Source organism: Neovison vison, chromosome 4 (assembly GCF_020171115.1).
Source record: "Neovison vison isolate M4711 chromosome 4, ASM_NN_V1, whole genome shotgun sequence".
Lineage (NCBI taxonomy): Eukaryota > Metazoa > Chordata > Mammalia > Carnivora > Mustelidae > Neogale > Neogale vison.
This window is the reverse complement of record NC_058094.1, coordinates 190,246,144-190,266,896: the sequence shown is the minus strand read 5'-3', so window position 1 is coordinate 190,266,896 and position 20,753 is coordinate 190,246,144. Positions and strand designations below refer to the sequence as shown.

Genomic DNA, 20,753 nt, shown 5'->3' with positions numbered 1-20,753 from the left:
TGGAAAGAAGCAAAGAAGTTACCCTCCCAAGTACAAGTAGGCCTTCAGGAAAGTATTTAGTGAACCCAACTCCTGGGTCATATTTTTGGTCTCAACCCAAAATGTCGAGAGGAGATGACAGAAATTATTTATAACAAGACAACTAGGACATTTCTATTTGGGAGCCACGATCCAGTGTGCTCACAGCAACAAAGCCCGATTTTAATACCAATTTTTGAGATGCTTTGATCTAAAAGATAAATGCAGATAGGCTCAGTGCCCGCAGGTATCAAAACTTGCCATTTCTCCTAAGGGCCAAAGGCATCTCCAAGATACAATGTTTTATTATAACAGAAACTTTTGAAAGAAAAACATTTCAATCTGACACATTTTCTATAGAGGAACACATTTCCCTCCTTTTAATTAGGGGGATTTATTCCCTTTTTTAATATTTTCAAGGCTTTCAGTCTCCAAGAATTATTAAACAATGGAGACACTGTGATCCGAGTGGAGCAATTTCTTAGGATTTATCTCTGCAGCCCTTCCTAAGGCTTCTCCTTATTCCAGGCAGCTCATGCAGTCTGAGGCAGAACACCTGACCATGATCATAATGTGAAGAATGTGAGCTTTCCATTCTTCTGTTAGGTCAAGATTTCCATCCTGTACCTTTTTAGTCTGCACACTTACCAATGGCAAATACAGAAGCAAATATCTTCTACTGTTTTATGTCATTGTCAATGGCAAGTGTTCCTGAAGTCCTAGGGGGTCTCCTTTCTAAGAGATCCCTTTTGTTTATGGTTTGAGATAAGGGACATTGGGGTGGGGAGGGGAGCTCACTGCTACTTGTGTTGGTAACTTACATGAACTTGCTGGTTTTTTTATCAGCTCCAAATCTTGCTGGGATGTGCCTTTACCTTTGGTCTTCTCTTTTACTTCCCTTTTTCTCATTTTCCACTCGATTTTGCTTCCACCACTCCTTTTGTATCCTCTCCAGTATTGTAATAGCTACTAGAAATAGAAAGATGAAGCGGACAAAGTCCCTGCCTTCAAGGAGAGCATAAAAGAGGCAAAAATAAGGTGGGGAGGGACAAATAAGGGAACCACTATGGTTCTTGTTAAATGACACTAAGAGAGGTAGATTGAAGTCTGAGGAATTAGTTGGAGGTGGCAGGCATTTACCTCTGCTTGGAGAAGGACAGGAAAACCTCACTAACGAGGTACATTTGAGCAGAGTGTCCTGCAGAAAAAAAAAAAAATTAGGAAACCAAAAAACAGAAGGAGATGGTGACTCAGTGCAAAGAGGCTCCAAGGGCAAAATAATCTTTGGGAAAGAGGAGGAGAGAAGTTCAGAGTGGCTGAAGGATGTTTGTGAAGTTATGTCAAGTTCTGAGACTAGGAGTCAGGTGAGAACCATGGTGGGAAGGCTGTTACTTTCTTTTAAAAATATATGTTTGGGGAATCATTTATCTAGTTTGTCACAGAAATTCAGAACCACACTTGTGAATTTGAAAGCATTTTCAGTAGTAGAAACACCATCAGGAACTGTCACAACAAACAATTATTAAGTGCCTACTATTTTGAGCTCAAGGTCAGTGTCTTAGTCTGAATGTTTCTACTTATCTCAAGAAAACAACTTTAGAGAAATGAAGGAGTTTAAATTTCTTATGGCTGATTTTTTAAGCCAGATTTATACAATCCATACTCTTCAAAATGTTTCCTCAATTATAAAAATAGCCAAATCTCCATTATTTAAAATCTGATGAAAGTTAAAAAGCATTATTAGATTTTCTTTAGGTCTGTGTATGACAACACGTTTTCCATGAACATTTTGTACTCTCTATAGTGCTTTTTAGGTTTCTTGTTCTGGGTACAGTAGAGTAAGTACACGCCACCCAGTCTGGCCCACGGAATACCACTGTGAAACGTGGCCAGAAAATATGGAACAGGTACTGGAGAGCTGTGAAAAGTAAATAGTAGTAGGTCGATTGAAGAAGAAAACCAGAATTAGGAGCACCACCAAACTGACAGTGAGGTTAGCATTTTGTTGTCCTCTGATATCTCCCAACCTAGACACAAGGCTGTCTGATCTATCTCAGTGGTTACTAATGTCTGTTGTTAAACTGGCATCCGGAATGGATCACTGCTTACTAGCTGTAGGACCTTGACAAGTTTCTTTCCACCTCTGGGCCTCCTCTGTAAAGTGGACTGCCTGATCACTTGCTCTTGGAGGTCCCACCCAGTGCGGATGCTCCAAGACTTCACAGATGACCTCTAAGGAGCACCAAGAGGCAGAGTTAGGAAGGTAAAGAGGCTGCAGCTGAAGGACCAACCCCAGCCCCAATCCTGGTGACTATTTGAGTTTGTAAAATTTGCCAACTTAAAATAGTTAACCTCAATTGGTTAAGACCCTTGTCTCCTTCCACTGTGGCTTCCCTTCAGGTCAGGCCTCATTTTCATGTTTTGTGTCCTTTTCCTTAAAGAGGGCCCCCCAGATTATATAAGCTTCAGAGCTTGAAACCTGGATCTGCCCCCATCCTATTCAGATACTTATAACCAAGATGGCATTCAGCTAGGAATTCTGATGTAAGAATCCACAGGTATTTTATTAGAAATTCATTAACAGGTTTTTGTCTTAGAAATTCAAGAAAGGAAACACCTACTTTTCTTTCAGTACACAGCTTCACATGACTTCTTCAGGGCTTCGCAGAACCTTACCACCTTATGGTCATTGTCTGTTTCATGACTATCAGCTTCACAAGAGTAGGGACCATGTCTTTTCTATTTGCTGATGTGTTCCTGGCATCCGTTTGCAATGCCTGGCCCAAAGTACTCCAAACATGATCAAGGTAATGCATTAGTTTATGAAGACCTATTATACTTAAATATACCTTATCTTTTTCCATGAGGAATTTGAGACTGAGCACTCCTATTCTGGGCCAGGCACAAAAAGTCGCAAGCTCATCTAGAAGACCATTGAAAGTATGTTACCAATTGATTTGCATGTCTAAGATATGAAGCACTTGCTGCTGTGGTCAACACTGATCTAGCAGCGGAAGTGTAAGCTGAAATTTATTTAGGAAGGAGAGCCAGTGCTGAGAGAATATGAAACCCTTCTTCTCTTCTTGCAATGCACTCTTCCTCACTTAAAAGGCACTGAATGAACCAGAATTTTGATTTTGATGGCCAAAAAAGACCCCCTTCTTCCCTTAACTGTGGACAGATAGATTCTCCCTTGGGTCACCTTGATGCATAAATCAAATGCCCCTCTTTTGTAGTCACATCTTTTCTACTTCTCTGAACTAGAATTGTAGAGGCCAGACTATGGGCCTCTCAGGGGTGGTGGCGGTTCTTCAAATGTCCCCCTTGTTTTGCTACATCCCACAGGCTAGGAACTGCCTTTGTCTCCTGCTCACATCTTCCAGGTATGTCCAGCTGCTCAGTATTTTCTACAATAGCAGCAGCAAAATCCACAGTTGAGAAGTCTCCACCCAGGAGCAGAAAGACTATAGAGCTCAGGAGGGAGAGAGACAGCAAATGTTGATGGGGCTTCAAAAGAGTAGAGAATGACAGCGAGAGGGAATTAAGAAGAAAAAGTGGTATGGGAATTACCTAAACTAATTACATAATCTCATCAAAGGAAGATTCCCAAAAGGAAATGGAAATTGTGGAGGGCACAACAACTCTAGAGCACAGAGAATTCTGTGCTTATAATATAAATATTCAGCAGAAGAAAAAATCAGCATTTGGATAGAGATCTCTCATTGAGTGATTGTTTGTGATGGCCGTTTCTAAACTCACCACACCCAGTGGCGACTGGCCTGCGATCCTTGTCTGGAGCAGCCAAGGGATGTGGATGGTGTGGGCAGGGGAGGAGGCTGCTTATGTGGCAAGCCATTACAGGTTCTCATTTTGATTTCCCTCAAGCTCTGTGGGTGCTCTGCACCTCAAATTCCCAGCTGTACTCTGGATAATGAGGAAAATTATTGGCCTGACCTGGTCCTTTAATTTTTTTCCCACTCATGGTTTGAGCTTTCATTAGTTTTCATTTCTCATTAAGAGAAAAATCAAAGAGTGAGAATTAAACACCTCTTGATTGTTATCCTACCGAAAATGGGAAGTTGAGAGTTGTGGGGCAGGAACTGAATGAAAGGCCCAGCTGAGATGACTGAGTCCCCATAGGGCATGTCAGAAGGCATTGGCTGTCCTTCTCCTCCCCCTTGAGTACAGTAGGGAGCCATCTAACACCCAGGAATGCTTGGAGTCTCTACCTTCAGGACTCAGGGTTGTAAAAATCTGGCACATTCTCTGAGCAGAGAGAAGAGGCTGAAATCACATTGGGCTTTCCTCTTTTTAAGCATTGCCTTTGGGTTCCCATTAAACCTTACCCCTGCAGATGCCGCTCCTCAGGTATAGAGGTTGTGTCCAGCCCATCTGTAAATTTCATACAGGCACGTGGCAGCATGTCAGGCATGTGGCAGGTTCGGCGATTGAATGGAGAGAGTGAATGAACGCATGCGTGCAGAGATGAACTGACTGCTCTTCATTTCTGTGTTTGCGTGCATACTGAATAAGCCCCGCCTCGCTACATGAAGGAAATAAAAAATAGTATGGTGGTTCTTCAAAAAAAAAATTAAACCTAGCACTACCATATGGTCCAGCAATTTCAATAAAATATATACCTAAGGTAATTGAAAGAAGGGACCTAAACAGACACTTGTACACCAGTGTTCATAGCAGCATTAGTCACAGTAGCCAAAAGGTAGAAACCAAGCAAGTGCCTATCCACCATGGACAGTTCGGAGGAGTGGACAGTCCAGAAGTGTATATCCATACAATGGAAAATTCGTCAGCCTTTAGAAGAATGGATATTCTGACACATGCTACCAGCGGAAGAATTGTGAAGAGTAAATGAAATCAGCCAGGTACAAAAAGACAAATATTCTGTGATTCCCTCTATATGAGGTACCTGATTATTCTTTAATGAGTACAGGGATTCAGTGTGCCATGATGGAAAAGTTCTGGAGGTGGATAGTACTGACAGTCACACCACAATGTGAACATACTTAATGCCACTTAACTGTGGGCTCAAAAAAAGGGAAAATGGTAAAGTTTATGGCTGTATATTCTACTGCAATAAAGAAGGAAGTAAAGCAACCTTCATTGAATGTACTGACATTTCTGAGTTAACCCGGGGAACATCGGGGCTGCCGGTATAGTTTGATGCCAGCTGTATGTGAAGAAGGGGGCCACACTGCTTCAGGGGAATGTGGGCCTTTCTGGCCTTCACAGCTGTGCAGGCCCCCTTTCCCCATGTGGCTCCGTAAAAACATTCAGGGTCTGCCATAAAATGCATCTGCCCCCAAGCTTTGAAGGCCGGAAATTACAGGAGACTGCCTTGTCCCATGAGTTGTACCACCCACGAGTTAACCTCATGATTACTCACTTGTTACTGCAGACCAGCCTCCAAGGGACAAACTAGCAGTAAACCTCTTTGGGTTCACTCTTTCTAGAGGAGGAGCATATGCCAGAGCTCAGCAGTGCAGACAGAAGGGACTGAATTTGAACTTCAGTTCTCCCTATTATGACTTGTGTGGCTTTAGGCAACTCACTTAAGTATGCCTCAGTTTCCTCATCTATAAAATGGGAATATGACTGTACCTACCTCACAGAGTTGTGTGAAGGCCTAAATGAAATAATAATGTAAGTGCCTAACAGCATGGCCACAGTAAAATGAGTATCAAATGAATACTATTGTGGAAGAGATACATTAGAGGTGGTAATGGGTAGAGCAAGGTTGGTCACTCATGTCATGATAGGAATTGAAATATAGGCTCTGAACAATCAGCATCTTGCACAGTCCAGCCAACCAGAAGAAGCCTCAGGGGTGAGCTGGGATCCCAGCAGGGGATTAAATGGGGCTTTCTAGGGGGATGGGTAGTTCTCAAAGAATCCTTTTTACTTCTTCTTGCCCCTCATCCAATTTCTTAATCTTTGGAGTAGTCTCCTCTTGGAGATAGATGTATATCATTTTCTCACATCTACTAGAAGGTTTACTCATCCTTAGGAAATATCTTGAGATCTGAATACCCAAAGAATTTAGAATTATGTTAGCATAACACCAAGTAAACAGAAAACCCATTAAGGAGCGTTCCAGGATGACGTCCTTCCCGTCCCTGTGATGGGGTGGATGACTCTGGCTGCACAGCGATGCTTCTCCGAGCTTTCAGTCAGTCAGATTACCATACTGATAGTGTCAAAATGAACTCACTAACCTTAATTATGTCTTAATTTTAATTATTCAGGTGGATCTTCCCAAAACCTGGAGAAATTTCTAGAGACGTAAGTGAAAGAGGGATATACGAAGTTGTTTTTTTTTTTTTTAAGATTTTATTTATTTATTTGACAGAGAGAAATCACAAGTAGACTGAGAGGCAGGCAGAGAGAGAGGGAGGGAAGCAGGCTCCCTGCTGAGCAGAGAGCCCGATGCGGGACTTGATCCCAGGACCCTGAGATCATGACCTGAGCCGAAGGCAGTGGCTTAACCCACTGAGCCACCCAGGTGCCCCAACGAAGTTGTTTTTAAATTGGGTTTCTCATTGTGAGGAAAGAATGAAAACCCTCTGTTGTCACCCTGTAATCACTTGTACTGAGCACCAGGACCTTGCTAGTGACTCCCACACACTGGACATTATCACTTCTTGGACCAGTGGACATAGAACATGATTAATGTGCATATGTCCTTAAAGAAGGATCATAAAAATGCATACAAAGAGGGTCAAACTTAAGTCTAGCTGAGGTAGCTGGAAAAAAAGGCAAACAAACAACAACAACAACAACAACAACAAAAAAAAAAAAAAAAAAAAACTTCATTTTCCCACTTTATGTGCTCATTTTGAGCTTAATATTCAGAAGCAAGGCCCTGGCTGCCCAGAATGGAAACACTGGGAAGCCCTGGAATTTCGAAAGTTCAGTACTAGAGCTCAGCTATCCAGATGTCCTACAAATCTGGACAGAGGGAAACCAGTAACACTTGAGGACAAAAGCTGTGAAAATTCCTAAGGAGATGGTAACGTGTCTGCCTCCTGGAGACTTCAGTCCACCGTTTTCAACTCTATGCACTTAAGCGGTCTTCCCCTCATGGGAAAGTAATGTACAGATTATACAGAAGAAGGGGAAAAGGGGAAGAGTGATCATGGAAAGAAAGAAAAATAGCAAAAAGTTACCAAAGTAGGGGGTGAGTGGGGCACACAAAAATCCTTTCATGGGCCCAGGCTGTGACATCGGCTAAGACTAAGTTTGGTTTCTGAGGTTTTGCCATTTAGAGTCCATCTCTGGCTTCTCAGTTTGTCTAGGAACCAACTGTTGGACCATCCAGCCATCGTCATATATGCCATGATCGGAAACGATGTCTGCAATGGGTGAGTTAAGGAGAAAGAAAGCTTCGAAAATCTTGGACTCTGGGTTCCAGCCCCACCCCCACCCGCCCGCCGTCTTCTCTTCTGCACTCCATTGTGTTACAGTATCCTACTATTGAGTTGAATTTCTCTGTCTTAGCAAGTCCTAGATACATATGAAATTGATAGAACCAACTCGTAAAGCTGGAAGACCCTTTAAAAAATATCTGATCCATTAATTCTCTGCTCTGATTCCCAGCAGATGGGTATGTCACGATATGAGTTCTCAGTTGTATCACAAGATACATGCTGCTACTAGCCAAGAATCCAAGCCTGAATATCATGGCCTTTTAAATAAAACAAGGCTGAATCACAGCTACCCCATAAGAATAGCTTCCTCACTCACATTCTGATGTCGGTATTCATGTGGAGAGAAAGCATAGATTTGGAGCATTTGCCAACAAACTGTATAGTTTACAGCCACTTTTATTTATGCCCATGGCCCTTAGTAAGAAAGCAATTTTGCTAAACTGCTAATATCAGTAGTGATTTCAAATTGTTGAATGCCTTAGTCTCCCACAACATTTTGGAAGGTTTCTCAAAAATTGTGTGTACCCCTAAGAATATGCTGCACATGTGAATGCCATCTGTCCTGGGATTGTGGCCAAAAAGGAAAAAAAAAAAAAAAAAAAAAGGTGAGATCAGATCTAGAACAACTCCCCAGTAGCCACCCACCCACCATCTCAGAAAACAGAAAAGTAAAGCCAAGAGAGATTATGTGACTTGCCTGATTAATTGATTAATGGCAGAGCTGGCCTCCAACCCAAACGGTACTAGAAGTAGGTCATCCTACTGACTGCCTGTCCTTTGCTTTCACTCACCAAGCTCTCTAAGCCTGTGCTAGAAACCCAGTTCAATATTACTAAAATGCATTTGCCCTCACCAGCACCTCCATGAGGTAGGAAAGCCCTGGAACTCTCACGGTGAAGGAGGTGTAGACCTAATTAGTGAAGTGAGTTCTGGTCGGGAGATACCATACTGCAGTGCAGAAATACTGATGTGCCAAATTCCGCCTTGGCACCCCCTGGGTTAGTTTACCACCCTCCCGCAAACCCCAAAGCTCCCAAGAAAGACTCAAGTCCCAACTTCTGTGATGAGCCACATAGAACTCCCTGGCAAATAGCAGAACCCCCCCAACTCTTCATGCACCAAGAGTCACACCACCCCCTAGCAGCCTTAAGAGGAAAGTATGATTGTCCCTATTTTGTATGAACAAACAGGTTCTGCAAGGTTAAGGAACTTGCTTATATTGCTAAGAGTAGCAAGGTTGAGAGGCAGACCAGGTTCTCTGAGGAAGTTCTGTGATCTTTTCATAGTCCACACCTGCCTTAACCGCTTTCCTTTAGACAATCACTTTTGTAAACATATGTACTGACCACCTATGGTGTGCCAAATGCTGTACCAGGCTCTGGGACATAATGGCAAAGAGGCCACAGGGCCTGACCACAAGGAGCTTATGGAAGGGGAAGCACTGAGCTTCAACCCCAGCCCTATCACAGAACAGAACGAACCTGTGTCACATCAGCTAGCATCCTTCCAGCATCCGGATCAAGTTCTCCCAGAGGGGACACAGAGCAAACCATGGCTAATGAGCCCAGAACACCTGCAGAGAGAGGCTTTGACTCCAAGAACCCAAACCTCTCCACCTGCATTTTCCAGCAGAACCTGCTTACTCAGAGTCCCTTCCAGCCCAGGCCTGCTTTTCCTTTTCCAAGGAGCCAAAGGGCAGGCAGACATCCGCCAGAGACCTGTGCCAGCCTCTCCCCCCGCCAGGGATCTGGGCAGAGAAGCAGCGAGCATTTGGGTGAAAGAATGGGGTTGGCAGCGTGGGATGTCCCCGCAGTGCCCACTTTGCAATGTCCTGCGGTGGGGTTAGAAAAATAAAGACAGATGGCAGCTGTACCTCCCCATCTGCCAGCACATCAAGGTGGAGCAGACAACCCAAAATGAGCAGAGCGATCGCATAAAAAGCTCCAGCCAGCAACGAGTTGCATAATAAGTCCGCCCTGGAACAAGTTTGGGGATATTGGCTTGACTTTTTTCTTTCCTTTTTTTTATGATGATGCTAGCATTTACTGAAATAATGCAGCCCTGTGCTTTTTCTCAATTCTCCAAACTCACCCAGTTACTCAGTAAGTACGTGCTAAATGAATGAAGGTCATGATTGGAAGATAGCTTTTTAATGTCTAGAATTTAAGAAGAAAGGTCACATAGACAAACACAGCTTTCCCCCGTGGCTCTACTCTGTTTGGCCAAAGTTAATCCAGTTTCCCTGGCTTGTCCTATCACTGCCCTCAAAAGCAATGGAATGACTGTGATACAAAAAGAGAAAAATGCCTAGAAATAGGGCAAATTTGAGTGAGCTAGAGCAGCAGAACCTTGAGTAGCCCGGGCGGCCTGGGAAAGGGAATGGCTTTAAGGGCCTCAAATCATAAATCCTTCCTCTACCCCACAACATGACATGCCACATATACTGACATGGTTCAGTTTTTGTTGTTGTTGTTTTAATAGTGGACCCAGAAATAATTAATTGTACATTCTTCACCTAATGGAAAGTGCTAGGACTACTCTACACAGGTTATCTGTGTCCCCTGGCACCCAAGTTGTTTTTTTTTTTTTTTTCCTGGCATTTTCTTTCTTTCTTTTTTTTTTTTTTTAGATTTTATTTATTTATTTGACAGAGAGATCACAAGTAGGCAGAGAGGCAGGCAGAGAGAGAGGAGGAAGCAGGCTCCCCGCCAACCAGAGATCCCGATGCGGGGCTCGATCCTAGGATGCCGGGATCATGACCTGAGCCAAAGGCAGAGGCTTTAACCCACTGAGCCACCCAGGTGCCCCTTTTCTGGCATTTTCAATGCCAGTGTTTCCAATGTCACCCAGGGCAGCCGATCAGCACTGCATTAAGAGGAAACCAGCAGGAATAACTAGACGCTGGACATTAAGGATGGCATGTGATGTGATAAGCACTGGGTATTTTATAAGACATGAATCACTGACCTCTACCTCTTAAACCAGTAATATATGTTAATTAATTGAATTTAAATTTTTTAGAAAAATTTTAAATAAAAAAGAGGAAACCAGCCAGCATGCTGATAGGTCACTGGCCCCAAGGAGCCTGCACTGGCAGCAAACACTCCATTCCATCCAATCAAGTGGTAGAAAAACCAGCGGGGAAGGGAATGCACAGAGGAGTTCTTTCTCCCAGCCTCCTTGTGGAGGCGGGGGCAGCCAAGGGAAGGATAATGAGGTTCCCAAGCAGCCAGCATGTTCCAGGTCACCCCCACGTTCAGGGACCCAGGATCTCCATGCGTGGGGTAATGTGGGCCCGCGGAGTCCCCAGCCCTCCCCAGTCTGTGTCAAGATGCCTCCTCAAGGTGGGTCGGTGGGAGGTCAGCGATGCGGTTCCAGCGGGCTGGCCTGAAGAAAAGGGCTCCCTGCCTTCCCTGGCCGCTGAGAGAACTCCAGTACAAGCTTGAGTGAGGGCTGAGCACTCAGTCGTGACGCCTGTCTAGGCTTCAGCTGTGGTTCTGGGAAATATTTTCCACAGAGGCTGTTTGCCTTCTTCCTTAAGAGGGGCACAGCTCTCTGGCATCAGCCAGGTGAAATCTGGCTGGAATGTCTGCCAGGGTAATGAGAGAGCCACAGCCGGCCCTGCACCCAAGTCACAAGGCTTATTTTTACGGTCAGACACAATTCATGAGGATAAGGACAGGCTCTGAGCCACCCCTGGGGCGAGAATCTTTCTCTGTGGCCAGCCGCGTGCTCCTGACCTGAGAGCCCAGCCCGGGATGCCAACGCTCCCTCATCATTTCCCTGTCACCAGCATCACATGCCCCAGGCTTGCCCTATGTAAGCTCAGCACCCCTTACTTCTCCCCTCTCTGAGTGGCCGGTGTGAGCTCGCCAGTATGTGCGGAGGGATGCAGGCACTGGCGGACGCAGGGAAGCCTGGGCTCACAAAGCAGACCTGACACGTGGGCTGGAGAGGGTTGGACGCCTCCAGCTCAGTCCGCTCAACCTGCGGCGGACATCAGGGAAGGCCTAAGAGATGTTTCCCAAACCCCTGGGACTCGGGTCTCCAAGATACTAGTGCTAACTCTCCTCAGAAACTACCAGATAAGAAGGAGTGGGCAGATCGAAATGGCATTGACAATCTTTCAGGGACGGAGTCAGAAGGCACCTATGGAAACATCCAGAAGGGGTGACCCATCTCCTTGTCACTTAGATCCATTTGCCCTCTTGCCTGAACTAAAAATCAGTCAATTTGGGGGTGCCTGTCTAGCTTAATTGGTAGAACATGCAACCCTTGATCTTGGAGTCATGAGTTCAAGCCCCACGTTGAGCCTAGATCTTACTTAAAAAAAAAAAAAAGAACCAGTGAGTTTTGCTATGCACATTAAAGGGTTTTATTGGGGCACCTGGGTGGCTCAGAGGGTTAAAGCCTCTGCCTTCGGCTGAGGTCGTGATCCCAGGGTCCTGGGATAGAGCCCCACATCAGGCTCTCTGCTTAGCAGGAAGCGTGCTTCCTCCTCTCTCTGTCTGCCTGCCTCTCTGCCTACTTGTGATCTCTGTCAAATAAATAAATAAAATCTTTTAAAAAAATAAATAAATAAGTGGTTCTATCTAACAGCACACATGTGTAAATTATGTAGCTGTGCACGAAGGAGCAAAGATGACTGGAGAATGTTCTGCCAGCAACACCAAGGCTTCCATTTTGATTTCACTTAGTAGTTAGCCATTTCTGTGATCCTTGCTTCAGTTATGGGTGCTTTTGCAAAAGCACAAAGTAGCTCGGAATACTTGTTATCATCAGGGTTGTGTCTCTAGCCAAAAAATAATCATTAAATAGGGAGTTTGGGAGACTTTTCTCCATCTTAACTCATCTTGGCTTTATGTGATTGGAGAGCCATAGCTCAGCATAATTGCCTTGTGCCAGAGCGCTGGTGTATCAGCAGGAAAAGAAAAAAAAATAAAAAGAAGAAGCTGAAGTTCCAAGGCAAAAGTTAATAAGCAGTATGTGCTAGCCTTACCTATGATGGAAGATAAGGTATCCATTTCAGCCCTGCTGCGACAGTACACACACACACACACACACACACACAGTGTGAATATCAAGCCTGGTGACTCTGGGTGGGCCCTCCCGGGCTGAGCAAACCTTCAAGGCAGTCTGAGTCCTCTTCACAAACTTCGAGCACTTTCTGCACATATACAAGTTAAGCCAAAGCCACTACCCAGCCTTCGGCCCTTAGTAGGTAGGCACCCTAATCGCATATCCTTATGAGATCTTTTTATTCAGGTTGGAGAGATTTTTACTCATAAAGTAGTATAATTTTTCCCTAGGTAACAAAAAGCATGAATTTAGCATTCTGTTCTATATGCTGGGGTTTTGTAAAATAGGACATCTTTCTTTCTTTTTTTTTTTTCCCCAGGGCTGGGTGGGGGAGTTCTAAGCAACCCATTAGAGAGTATAAAAGTATGGACCCCACCTACAACTAAGACCTTACTGGCAACCCATCAGCCTGGCTCTGCCTTCTCCTCTTCCTGGGTACATCCTGCTCATCACAAATGAGCCGAAGTGTTCTTTGCATCCATGGTCAGCCTGTCACCTCTGGATGGCAGCAATTCAGTGATTTTATTTGGCTAAGTGAAATAGGTGGGGGACAAATAACATAAAATTACAATGCTTTCTGCTCTTCCCATTAAAGCTTTGGTAGAGTTCAGTTTTTTCCCCCTTTCCTTGAGAAAGAATAAAAATAATATGAGAATCTGTTTTATTTTTATTATTTTTCTGATTACAAAATAACATCTGCTGTGAAACGTTCAAATAATACTAGGTGTAGGAAGTGAGTTTCCCCATAATCACTCCCTACCAGCCCTCTACCAGCCTGCTCCAAGCTACCCAATAGAGACAGTTTAATGTATCTGCATCCAGATATTTTCTATGCAAATTCTAACTTAAAGACTGATTAATATTCATCGAAATGAAATAATAGTATGCTTACTGCTCTGTAATTTGTTCTTTTCAATCAACAGTACTTTTTAGCAGTCTTTTCCAGGCTAATGCATACAGACTACTTCATTATTTTTAATTTTTTTTATTTTATTGAGGTGAAATTTACATAATGTAAAATTAACCATTTTAAAGTGAACAATTCAGTGGCATTTAGTAACTCAGAATGTTGTATAACTATCACCCTATTAGTTACTTTTTTCTTTTTAGTGGCTGCATAGCCTTCTACCTCTTAGATGTACTATAATTTATATAACCAGGATTTTGGCTTTTTCTGACTTTACACTATTTTCCACAATGTTGCAGTGTTGCATTGTTGTATATATGTCTTTGCACATTTGTAGAAATGTTACTGTAAATTTTAAATTCAAAAGTTAAGCCAACTTCAAATGTTGATACTTTTTTTTTTTTTTTTTTTTTTTGAGAGAGAGACAAGAGAGCAAGAGGGTGGGGTAGGGGGGGAGAGAAAATCTCAAGCCGACTCCCACTGTGCCCAGAACCCAACTTCAGGCTCAATATCATGACCCTGAAAACACGACCTGAGCCAAAATCAAGGGCCAAACACTTAACCAACTGGGCCACCCAGGTGCACCAAATGTTGATACATTTTGAAAAATTGCCTCCAAAATTGCAGCATTAATGTCCATTTAGGAGCCCTTTTTAAGGGATAACAGTGGAGGGGCACTTGGCAGCCTCAGTGGGTAGAGCACATGACTCAGGTTTGTAAGTTTGAAGCCCATGTTGGGTATAGAGATTACTTAAAATCTTAAAAAAGAAAAATTAAATTTTTTAAAAAGTGATAATAGTGAACATACCTAGGGGCTTTTTTCTGTCTCTTCCTTCCATTGTCTCTTATGCCTCAGGTCCAGCCTGTGAGTAGTAGAATAACTTTTTCTGGTTTGGAACCTGTATTAAGTTCCCAAAAGCTGCCATAACAAAACACCACACACTGGGTGACTTCAAATAACTCTCACAGTTCCGGAGGCTAGAAGTCCAAAATCAAGGTGTCAGCAGGGCTCTGCTTTTTCTGAGAGGTCCAGGGGAAAAATTGTTTCTTGTCCTTTCTGCCTCCTGTTGGGGGTAGGGGCCGTGGGGAGGGCTCCCAGCAATCCTCAGAATATTCCTTGGGCTTTCAGCTTCCCATGACCTTCTTTCCTGTTTGTGAGTCTGCATAACACCTCTTTTTCTTGGAAGGACACTTGTTTTTGGATTTAGGGCCATTTCGAATCCAGTATGACCATATCTTTACATTTGTAAAAACTTTATTTCTGAATAAGGTCACATTCTGAGGGAAACTCTCCAACACACTGTAGGATAATTATGTAAATTAGGAATTTTAAGGACTCCAAATAGAAAACAACTTATTCCATTTAGGTTAACAAAAGGCATTTTACAGAGTACCTGAAAATCTTAGCAAAGTCTACAATGTATTCCCAGGTTAATGCAGATTAGTATCTTAACTCAAACTATTCCTGAAAGTGTGTAAGTTCGAATTCAATGTAGAAAGGAAGGATGTAGTATGGAGACATAATATGACATTTTATTTCTCAGTAAAATTGTATTTTCCTAACTGTGATATATGTGAAAAGTTTAAAGATGAAGCTACAGATCTCAAAGGGTCAAACAAAGAATAAGTAACACGAGACCCCTTTGGTTCTATTATTGGTCAGGATAAGTAAGGTCATTGCTGCAGGAACAACCTCAGATCTTAGTAGCATAAAGCAACAAACATTTACTCTACTACATTGTCACCCAAGGATCACCACGGGACTCTATTCCAGGACTCAGATTAGGGAAGCAGCTGCTATATAGAGCATTGCCCAGACTCATGACAGCATTCTAGAGGTTCTCATATCAATAAACGTGACACATGTCACTTCTGCTCACAACAGATAGGCTAGATCAGTCGCATGGCCCACCCAACCACAAGAGAATCAGGAAGCCTAACATATTTTGCCAATAACACCAATAACTACTTCATTGTGTGTGGGGGGGCAAGCAGAGGAGGGGTTGGGGAGGGTTAATGGATGTGTATGCATTTATCCTTATCTACTAAGATATTTTCTATTTCTTTCACCAACAGGAAAGTTGACCCCGTCCCAGAAATGACCACTCCTGAGAAACTGTACTCCAGTATGATGCAGACTCTGAAGTATCTCAATTCCCACCTGCCAAATGGCAGCCATGTTATTTTATACGGCTTACCAGATGGAACGTTTCTCTGGGATAATTTGCACAACAGATATTATCCTCTCGGTATTAGTTTGAAGATACTTTTACTCTTTAACAATGACCGTTTTACATCGTTCAAATATATGTAGTTCAAACCGTGTAGGAATACACCTAAAGTGCCACCACAGGGCATAGGTCAGAACTGGTGGAAGGCAAGAGCCCTGAGGTATGCTTCTGAAGGTCAGTATCCAAAGATGGTCAGAAGCAGATCCAAAGTCAGAAAGGGCAGAAATTTTTAATGTAAAATTAGGACAAACCGAAGGGTAAGAGTTTAATCAGGAAACTCCTTTAAGGAAAAGTGAAACCTAGAATAAGTGGATAGAGCTCTAGTCAGAGGAGGGTTTTTCCAAACCCCAATGGTGAGTGCCCCCTGGTGGCCAGATTCTTTTTTTTTTTAAGATTTTATTTATTTATTTGACAGAAATCACAAGTAGATGGAGAGGCAGGCAGAGAGAGAGAGGGAAGCAGGCTCCCTGCTGAGCAGAGAGCCCGATGCGGGACTCGATCCCAGAACCCTGAGATCATGACCTGAGCCGAAGGCAGCGGCTTAACCCACTGAGCCACCCAGGCGCCCCAGATTCTAAAAAATTCTGTGGACCCTGGTGGCAGTTACAATTCTACACAACACATCCTCCCATGAGCTTGCTTCCTGCTTCTACACTCTCTTGGAGTCCTTGGCTCTGAAATGCTTCGAAGATCTCCAGAAACTGTCAGTAGCATCTCTAGCATTCGAGATTCTTTCTAAACATTGTAAAAGTAATAATAATTCACATCAGGAAGGGCTGCCATGCTGATCCTTAAAACAATACTGTTAATCCAATTAACAGTATTTTTGTTAATTCCATGTTATTGGTGAAAAGCCCAAGGCTCCAAATGTTGCATGACTTATTGTATGTGTGATCTGGGAGTAGTAGGGCTCTCTCTCTGTTTGGGAGAGAATGTCCTTTCAAAAAATATTTATTATGTGCCAGGCACTGTTCTAGGCACTGCATAACCAAAGTGAACACAATAATAAAAAATCCCTGCCAACATAGGCTTGTATTGCAGTAGGAGTATGCCAGAGGATGATAAGTATTACTAGAAAATTGAGCAGGGACGGGGTTAGGAAGTGCTGGCCTCAGGCCTCTCTGACAGGCATGTGCATTGAGGGGCCTGGGTTCCCTCCCCTCAGCCCCATGTCAACAACACGTGTGCCAGTCTCATTAAAGAGGCGACCCCTTCCCTGGAATGGCCATAGCCTCCTTCTTAGACCGATCCCTGCTAACGTGTTCTGGAGGTCCAAGCAGTTTCTAATGAGTCAGGTGAGCAATTCAAAGGGAAAACCCTACAACTCCTTCCTCAGTGTTCACCTTGGGGGGTGGGGGTGGCGTGCTTTTCCTTGCATTAATAACTTCCCTGTACCTTTCCAGTCTCCTCTTCTCCTCCTCCCGTAGTCTCTGCTTCAGCCAACCCCCACCACCTCCTTCAGGAAGTTTGGCCTTCCTAACACATGAAAAGAGCAGGTTCCCTTTAACCAGTTCTCAAAGGACTGTGGTGCCTTCACCAGGGGAACAACAGTAAATCCCCACATTCTAGGCTTCCCACCAATAAGATGGAAGTCATTTTTCCCCTTCAGTTACTTAGTGCACCACAAATATCATTATCATCCTGGCCAAACACTGTCCAACCTCCCAAGAGGAAAGCATATTCCTTCTGTTCCACAGCTTTGACTGTGACCCTTAGAAATAATATCACGGTCACACAGAGAACGTGACTCCTCTCTAGGTTGCCCTAACACAGGAAGGACAGTCACATGGGCCAAGAAGTCTCTTTGAGCCATTGAGGTTGAAAATTTCAGTTCCCCCAACAAATGTTTTCAGATTCCTAGATTTCTCCCATACTAAGAAATGCTTGGGGAAGAGATGGGCTTCCAGTTTACTCTATCACATCAATGGGGACTGGACTTTGGGTTTTCTGACTTCAAATCCCATTTTCTTTCCATGAACTCTAGTTAGACAACTCCATACTTTCTCTCGGATATGCCACACAATTCACTTGACTCAACCACAGTAGGTAATAATGACACGGTACAATTTGGAAGGGAGGGAAAGAGGGCGACTGGGGAGACTCACCAGTCACTTTGCTGGATTCTCTACGCCAGTAGTTCTCACGTCGCCCCTACTCATTATCACAACTGGAGAAGGGGTGCTACTAACATCCAGTGGGTATAATCCAGACATGCTCCTAAACATCCTGAAATGCACAGGATCGCCCCCCACAACAGAGACTATCAGTAGGGCCAAGGTTGAAAAACCCTGCTTTAGGCTTGGCCTTGTCCTCAAATGCCCTTTCACCAGCCACTAATCAGGCACCAGCATGTCACAGCACAAAAGACGAAGAAGGAAAAGGTAGAATGAGTTTGTTCTATATAAACAGACCTGGTTTGGGGTGGGGGTGGGGTGGAGGAGAATCCAATTAGGAACAAAGTTGAAACCATCTAAAATTTGTTTAATGTTTTTAAGTTATTATTCATATCCTAAATTATCCCTGCTGCCTGGTTGCCATGGGAAATAAATTATAAATTCCTCAACGAAGCATCGGTATCCTTCCTAGACAGTCCAGGGAAGTAGGTGGGATTTACCCAGCTTCCTCATTTCTCCCTTGGCTGGCACATAACTCACATAAGATGAGAGGCTTGAGGGGAGGCTGCTGCCCTACATCTCAGCTCCGCTCCTGCTTCAAATCCAGCCTGTCGACCTTCGTTCCCATCCAACGTAGGCTAGGGTAGAACAGGTTAAAGCCAGGCCAGTCTCAGGTTTGGCTGCTCTGCCTAGGTTAGAGTAGGTCTTGTCTTAATCAATAACCAAACACAGAGTCTGATTCCCAGGGCACTGTGCGAAGGATTGTGTAAGCAAATAAGCAGGATTTTCCATTTATTTCTGTCTTTGAGCCTAGAAACATGGTGACCATGCACTTTAGACTTGACTTTAGCCACCCATTATGGATTAAGGAAGAGGTCGGGAAGCAGAAAGAACCAAACAGAACTCCTGGGTCAGTGATACATTTTCTGTTGCCTCAGTAGGACAAGGTAGGAACTCACCTAAAAAAAGGTTAAATGCTGTAACGTCGCATCAGCAGGTAGTGGAGGCCCAGGGCAAGAACAGATTCCTAGCTCCCTCCTGCCAAGGAGGAGGGGGTAATAAATCCCTCCTGGCATCTCTTAGCCATGTTTGAGTTACTACCCAATCCAAGTCTGGCTGCCAAGGACTGCAACAGCCCCACAGTCTCTACCAGTAATTAAAATTCCTAGCAAGAATGTATAGTTTTTTTGAGGAATTACCAGAAAGTAAGTCTCACACATTAGGATTCTACTTACATAGATCTTTTCAAGCTTGACCAGGGATAAGTGCTCACAGACACAGTCTATGAGAAAGGCAAACTTTTTTTTTTTAAATTAACGTATAATGTATTATTTGCCCCAGGTTACAGGTCTGTGAATCATCAGTCTTACACAATTCACAGTGCTAACCATAGAACATACCCTCCTCAGTGTCCATTACCCAAACATCCTATCCCTCCCTCTCCACTCCTCCACCAACTCTCAGTTTGTTTTCTGATTAAGAGTCTCTTACGGTTTGTCTCCCTCCCCGTCCTCTTTTCCCATTTTTCCCTCCCTTCCTGCCGTGACGCCCCCCACCCTGCCTCTCAAATTCCTCATATCACAGAGATCATATGATAACTCTCTTTCTCTGTTGACTTATTTCGCTTAGCATAATACCCTCTTGTTCCATCCACGTCCTTGCAAATGGCAAGATTTGGGCTTTTGATGTCTGCATAGTATTCATATATATATATATACATACCACATCTTCTTTATTCATTCATCTGTTGATGGACATCTAGGCTCTTTCCATAGTTTGGCTATTGTGGACATTGCTGCTATAAACGTTCAGGTGCACAGAAAGTCAATCTTTCGATAAATATGTCTGAGAGACCTATTATGTGCTTTGGGGGTAAAGTTGATACTAAAATGGTATCCTTGTCCTCAAAAAAGAGAGAAAAGATAATTCCACTGGGGAAAATACTGTATAGATCCTATCAGTGAAATCACCTTGTGCCACTGACATTGGCACAAGCCATGGGCATTCTGGGAACTACCTGAAGCTCCCAGAGGACTACAGTCAAAAAGTCCAGGATTGCTGCCACAAAGAAGTCTGCATGTAGGCCTTCCTTGAAAGGCCTCTGCCACAGAACATCAACAACTTAATTTTTCCCCAATTACTCCTAAACTTGAAACCTAATATATTTTAAAGTACCTTGCAGCATACCTTATTTTATTACTGGCTTACCTCCTGTCTGTGTTCATGTGGTTTTACTCAGGCTTTATACTTTCAGATGGTATTTCATGGAGGTGTGGCTGATCTTTGTTGGTACTAAGCTTTTATCTGAGTTGCAATCCCACCAGCGTTAAGTAAATGCCAAAGACTTTGCCCTAAAGAACTAATAAAGATGTGAGCTGCTGCTATAGCTAGTTGGGGAAGAACATGCCCTCTAATCTTCAAGGGGAAGTATGGCGGCCACTGGGCCAGCCCACTGGCTCCCCACTCCTTGTGCCTGTGCATGAACATAAGCGCACGCACATGCGCGCGCGCGCGCGCACACACACACACACACACACACAGAGAGAGAGACTTATAGTGCCTCAGCCCTCATAATTCCAGTCCTCTTGCCCCTGTCCTGGGCAACTGTTGACCAGCTTTCTTCACCAGATTCATTTTCTGACCAGAATGTGGCAGACACTGCTTCTTTATAGGTACAACATGTGGGTGAGCTCAATCTTTATACCAAGGCTCCTCGATATGCAAGAATACCATTGAAAAGTAATACCTAAAAGGAAAGCATGAATAACCAACTGACAGTACCAATAGGTGGAGAAAAGCATAAGAATTATTTTCCCTCCTCCCTTTCTTTAAACTATAAGCCCAGCTGACCTTCCACGTGGCCAGCTCCAGAGTCACCCTACCTTCCATAGCAGAAATTCCGGAGAGAAGGGAAACCAACTCATTATACCTTTCCCAGTTCCCTCCTAACTGCAGCTAA

At 43.7% G+C, this 20,753-nt stretch overlaps 1 protein-coding gene across 3 annotated transcripts in view; it reads left to right on the top strand.

Annotated features, from left to right (window-relative positions):
- The window catches only part of AOAH (acyloxyacyl hydrolase), a 161,616-nt gene that overhangs the window by 121,186 nt on the left and 19,677 nt on the right, over window positions 1-20,753 (top strand). For all 3 annotated transcript variants that reach the window (XM_044246374.1, XM_044246375.1, XM_044246373.1), the window contains 3 exons: window positions 6,282-6,318; window positions 7,323-7,397; window positions 15,526-15,698. In XM_044246374.1, coding sequence (XP_044102309.1) covers window positions 6,282-6,318; window positions 7,323-7,397; window positions 15,526-15,698 — 285 coding nt within the window. The remainder of the gene's footprint in view (window positions 1-6,281; window positions 6,319-7,322; window positions 7,398-15,525; window positions 15,699-20,753) is intronic.